General features: G+C 35.6%; 2 protein-coding genes across 3 annotated transcripts in view; one reads left to right on the top strand and one right to left on the bottom strand.

Moving 5' to 3' along the window:
* The window catches only part of LOC107754604 (gamma-soluble NSF attachment protein-like), a 3,278-nt gene extending 2,518 nt beyond the window's left edge, over window positions 1-760 (bottom strand). The window contains exons 1-4 of the mRNA XM_016571116.1: window positions 692-760; window positions 504-613; window positions 308-374; window positions 137-207 (exon numbers count right to left, since the gene is read on the bottom strand). Of these exons, the coding sequence (XP_016426602.1) occupies window positions 137-207; window positions 308-374; window positions 504-613; window positions 692-760 (317 nt within the window). The remainder of the gene's footprint in view (window positions 1-136; window positions 208-307; window positions 375-503; window positions 614-691) is intronic.
* A 2,360-nt stretch (window positions 761-3,120) lies between these two features.
* The window catches only part of LOC107754587 (ras-related protein Rab-12-like), a 10,672-nt gene continuing 7,669 nt past the window's right edge, over window positions 3,121-6,123 (top strand). For both annotated transcript variants that reach the window (XM_016571084.1, XM_016571083.1), the window contains exons 1-2: window positions 3,121-3,358; window positions 5,282-5,342. In XM_016571084.1, coding sequence (XP_016426570.1) covers window positions 3,154-3,358; window positions 5,282-5,342 — 266 coding nt within the window. In that variant the 5' untranslated portion in view covers window positions 3,121-3,153. The remainder of the gene's footprint in view (window positions 3,359-5,281; window positions 5,343-6,123) is intronic.

Below are 6,123 nucleotides of genomic sequence, written 5' to 3'. Positions count from 1 at the left end.
CTGATTATAGCACTTAAAACCTGGAAAAGTCAGATTTTCATGATATGTCACCTTTAAACAGAGCGTTTTGAACCTTAAATCATGTTAATCATAATAAATGAGCATAATCTGGGCAGTTTAATGCTTTAAGACATACCTGCGCAGTCTCACCAGAAGTCTGGAGGCTTTTCCCAGAAGCTCTGCGGCCTGTCTGAGACGATCTTCATTCTGAACACATCACAAAGCAGTACACAGGGGTTATGCATGATATAATGATGATTTCTGATCATTTACAGGATTATTTATTAATCACGTTTGCATTCCTCACCTCAAACACAGATGCGGCCTTCTGGTACAAGTCCACGGCTTTCTGGAGATCAATCGGCTCGATGAGTCTGAAGAAGCAGATGGCACTAGTTAACACTGGTAATGGTAACACAACCTTTGCATGCATATTATAGTTATTTACACATGAGAAACTACACAAATAACCTCTCAGGAAGTGTTTCGATCTGTTTACTCACTTCCCAGCCCTGTCCAAGGCTATTCCAGCGGTGCCAGACGTCCCATTCTCCACGTACATGATGCTGGCCTTCTCGATCAGCTGAATGGCTTCAGGCATTTTCTTCATGTCCTGCCGGCGTACAAGAGACATTCAGACATGCCTCAAAACGACAGGCCGTCCATAACAATCACTGCGCGACCAACTCACCTTCAGCATCATGCCGGCTTGTTCATACGCTCTGAGAAGAAGAACAGCATGAGTTATGATGGGTGCCATTGTTTAGATGTATATTGAAAGAAATTGGCAAACTATAGATTAGTTTGGCATATGGATTGTTTGTATAGATTTAGGGTTAATAAGTATAGCCTAATGATCTAAATATTCTTAAAAATTAAAAGTTTGTTGTCATTTGGAAGTGTGTAGGCCTTCTTGCATTATTATGCTGTTAAATTATGATTATATATTCAGTGGCATAAAATGGTCTTTAAAATGACAATAATATTGCAATTATTTCTGGGGCAATATATTACACAACAAAAAGTTGTTATCGTGACAGGCCTATATATAATCACCTTCATCAATAACATCAATGCAAGACGTCACTTTACATCTGTATTCATCACCTGCTTTTGCCATCTCTGAAGCGGCTCCGTCATAATCAGGTTTCCACTTGGTCATGCTGGTCTTCAAGCTGCATGAGGTAAAATTCAACTATTTTAAGGTGTTCACTGAAAAAGAAGTGCACTTAAATGTACTGCATGTGCACTTGCAGTTTATTTCAAAAGTATAACTTTTGAAGAAGTAAACTTATTTTGATGTGAAGACCAATATATATAGCACATAAAAAGTACTTGAATACAATTTTAACTGTAGTGTTATTCGATATTACATTTCAAGTAAATATATTTTAAATGCACTCAAATGCAATTTCATCATTAGAAATAAGTAATTAAAATATTCATTTAAATACATGACATACAAATTTCAATAGAACTTACATTAAAGTATACTTTAGTTTACCATGAATGCTTGTCAGTATATTCAGCAGTACACTTTAATAATGTTTTAAAAACATTTGATGTAAGTTATGAAATTACATATACAGATGTACTTTAGCCAGAAAACACTCCTAGGCTCAACTAAACTAAACTATAATGCATTTTCATTTAATTGTAAATACAATACAATTAAGTGTTTGAAACATTACATTCCGTTCACACTTATATTCTTTTAAAGTATTTTCCGTACTCTTTTTAAAGTATGCTAAAGTGTACTTCTTTTCCACAAGGGAACACATATTACAAAAAAATATCATAATAATGCACATAATTTAAGTTTAGTTTTTGAACTAGGTGTATGCAAAGTGTGTCAAAAAGACACACAGGTGTGTAATTGAACTTTAGACTCAAAATCTTCTGTTTACTGACATGTGTGGCCTGTGACAACTTGCCCCGGTACTCTCCTACATGATGGGCACATAAACATGCACTGCATTTCAGGAATGGCCCACATCATCAGTAGAACCCTCATAATAATGACCACATCAGGACCACTGCAGCTGTCGCCAAGGTAACCTTTATCACTGCACGCGCGATTACGCAGTCAGTCTCGCTGTGGAATATTATAATGAACGCGCATCAGAATCCTTCAGCATTAATCATCTGGACATGATTGCACCGATAAATGAGTTAAAAGCCAGCTGCATCCGCTAATCTAGCAGTATTAGTGGCAGTCTGACAGACAGCAGGCCGATCGGAACTCGGAAATGCACGAGATCTGTTCTGTCCGCTCATTCATATGAGAATATTCCATATCTCACCATTTCTCGGCTTTCGCGATGTGATCGTGCGCCTCGTTGATCTTCTGCGCGGCCATGGCTCTCGGTTTCGCGGGTGAAGAGGACAGACCGACCCGCTGCTCGGGAGGATGAGGATGAGGATGAGGATGGACCGTTACGTAGATTATCCTGATTTTCTCCAAGAGCTCAACCACGTCACGGGGTTTTTCTACGGGAGCCCGAGTGGATGCAGCAATGCGCCATTCAACATCTGCGATTCACACTTTTTTATTATAGGCCTACTCATATATTTATTTGTTGAATAAATATATAAGTAAAATATATGTATTATTATTATTAATAAATATTTATTTATTTGCGGTTGTAATTTTAATGGAATTGTAATTATTATAGAATATAGATAACATTTTCAATGTGTTTCTAGATATTTACCTTATTATATTGAACTTTGTTTTATTTAAATTTGTTTTATTTATTTATTTACGGATTTAATGTATTTGCGATTTTTATGGTAATATAGATAATATTTTACATTTGTTTGTAAATATTTTAGTTATTTGTATTATTCATAGGCATATATTTATGTATAATGGGAACTTTTTATTTATTTATTTAACGGATAGAATATATAGAGAGAGATAGAGAGTGTGAGTGTGTGTGTGTGTGTGTGTGTGTATGTATATTATATGTTAAATATTAGGTAGAATTACGATTTTTTTTTTGTATTATTATTTATTGCTTTTTAGTAAAAAAACAAAAAACAATAAAAAACCCGATTGAAAAGGCGACAGATTTCTTTTTATTTTCCACATCTGACATATAATATTTGTAACTGGCCGTGTGGCAGATGTTGACCGGCTGTTAGTGGTGGATGGAGTCGGGGTTCGGTGTCCAGCGGAGGGCCGGTGGTGGCTCGCCCGCTGTGGGAGCTTCGCAGCGCCGCAGGAAGATGCCGCCCAGAGCCGCTGATTATAAACTGCAGGTGATCATCATCGGCTCCCGTGGAGTGGGAAAGACCAGCCTTATGGAGAGATTCACGGATGACACCTTCTGCGAGGCGTGCAAGTCCACTGTGGGTAAGACAAACTGACAGAAAGAGAGAGTTTTTGAAGCTGTCAGTCTGGAGGATCAACAACAAGGACTGTCAGTTTATTTGTTTACTAGTATCTGTTATCTTTCTGCTTAATTATCATAACAATACATACATACCACATCGTGTTTATCTGCTCAAGTCAGTTCAACTGTATCCAAGGTATGAATAGTTAACTATAGATAGATAATGACTGAGAAAGCTATAGCCAGTTAGTACAGCATAGATAAGTCAACTATAGATGGATAATTAATAAACTTAATATTATAGTTATGTAATTAAACGACCCCTAGTTAATATAGAATAGATGTAACTAAATAATTTGTAAACTGTATCAATGATTATCAGTGTTTACTTAGTAAACCATAGATGGTTATTAAAGATTAGATAACTAATTGTACATACGCGTTTAGTAGAGATGGATAATTATAGCCAGTTTGGAAAGCATAGATAGTTAACTGAGATTAATTTGTAAACTATTAATGGTTCGCAGTTGGCTATTAGATGGATGTTAGTGTTTTTATTTTTATTTTATTGCACAGATAGTTAACGGTGGATATTTTGTAAACCATAGATGGCTATTAAAGATTAGATAACTGTACATATTAGTTTAGTATAGATGAATAATTATTTCCAGTTTGGAATAATAACTATAGATGTTAGTAATTGGCACTTTGATGAATAGTTATTGTCAATTAAAAAAGCAATGGACAATAGTTATTTAGTAAAAGTAGAACAATTAGTAAAACATAGATGGTTATTAAATATATATATATATATACACATACAGTGGGTACGGAAAGTATTCACTGTGTTTTTCTGTCAATATGGGGTGCTGTGTGTACATTAATGAGGAAAAAAAATTAACTTAAATGATTTTAGCAAATGGCTGCAATATAACAAAGAGTGAAAAATTTAAGGGGGTCTGAATACTTTCCGTACCCACTGTACATAAATTACTTCTTTAAATGACAAAATACATTTTAAATTGTAATAATATTTCACAATATTATTGTGTGAATAGATAGATAAATAGGTAGTAGATAATTATAAAACTATAAATAATATGAATATATTCGTATTTTCGTTTTTGTGTACATAATTTGTGAACTGTGCATAGTGATTTTGTTATGGATATTTTAATTTGGATAATAAAAAATGTCAAAAAGTAAAAAATGTGTTTACCTTATAACAAATAGTTGCAGCAATATAATGACTACTGTAACATGAAAACTTAGTCAGAGGAGTAGCTCTGGTCAGTCAGTTTTAGTCCTGACAGTGTCAACAGAAACATTTCAGCCAGATGTTAGAAAGCCACAATCTGAAAATCACATCTGTGCCAGTGACCACGTAAATCAGAGAAAATTTTCCTAATAATAATCACACTGTTGTAACACAGATGGATGCAAACAATTCAAATGATGTAAGAGTTTGATGTTAACATGAATGTGTCTAAACCGTTTTCATCCCTCATTCTCATGCCCAGCTTTTTTATAATGTCGTTACATGGGAGATCTGCCAAGTGCTGAATCAATTTAGCCAATACATAAATGTTTCGACCAGCGCACATGTGAAAACTGATACAGTAAGGTTTTCACTCACTCATGGCAGGCCTTCACATCAGATTAGTTGCATGCTTACTAACCCAATATCCCAGAATAGCCAGACACATGTTCACACAGCTGCTGTGACATCCCGACCTCGAGTTACTGCTCTGTCACGCTTGTGGAAGTCATACAACATGATCTGTGCTTTGACTTTGGCTGTTTATTGCCTATATGTGTTACATTAAATATTAGTGATTTCAATTATGTGTTTGATTACAATGAATTGTAGAGGCACTGTAAAGCTTGAAGACGCAGTATGACTGATCTTACATCTTTTTTCTTCTTGTTTGTTTGTGTTGAAGGTGTGGATTTTAAAATCAAAACGGTGGAGCTGAGAGGAAAGAAGATCAGGTTACAGATCTGGTGAGTGGAGAGGAAGTGCTGTGTCCTTATCATTGACTCAGCCCACCATGTCACTTCCTGTGTCTCAGAAGCACATGAGATGAAGTCGCTCTGCACCAAGTCATAAATTCCAGTCCAGAGTCTCTGAGACTCAGTCAAACATCTTGCATGTGTTGCTGCTGAGATTTAATCAGCTGTGTTTGCTTACAGTTAACCAACTTTTAACAACGCTGCGGCATTGAGTAAACTCACTGCGAGATTTGGTTTTACCATCAAAAAGCATTATTAAAGCATTACAGTACACTGATCACTATTATTGTGACTTTTAATTTGTGATTGCATGCTTGCAGCATCCCAGAATTCAACAATGAATGTAAATATGTGGATTTTAATTGTGATATCACTAATATCATAACACTAACTGATGTGTATGTCCTTTTTCACCCACTCCTGCCAATCTTACCGACTGCCATTTGTTAATTTTATTCTATTCAGTTTTAATCTTTCCTATTCGATTATTTTCTACAATTCTGTTGTGGTCTGGGTTCATGGCGTATTCTATTTCTTCTATTCTGCTCTATTCTGATCTGTTTCTTATGGAAGTGTTTAAAGTATGTAATATAAAAAATCCAAGATATAAACTCAGAATTCATATGAACTCTTTTAAGTGACGTGACATGTGGCCAAGTATGGTTACCCATACTAGGAATTAGTGCTCTGCGTTTAACCCATCCAAAGTGCACACACACAGCAGTGAACACACACACACCGTGAACACACACCCGGAGCAGTGGGCAGCCAT

This window comes from Sinocyclocheilus rhinocerous, unplaced genomic scaffold, assembly GCF_001515625.1.
Source record: "Sinocyclocheilus rhinocerous isolate Xijiao unplaced genomic scaffold, SAMN03320098_v1.1 scaffold472, whole genome shotgun sequence".
Lineage (NCBI taxonomy): Eukaryota > Metazoa > Chordata > Actinopteri > Cypriniformes > Cyprinidae > Sinocyclocheilus > Sinocyclocheilus rhinocerous.
Note: the sequence above shows the minus strand (reverse complement) of the source record. Positions and strands in the feature narration are given on the sequence as shown.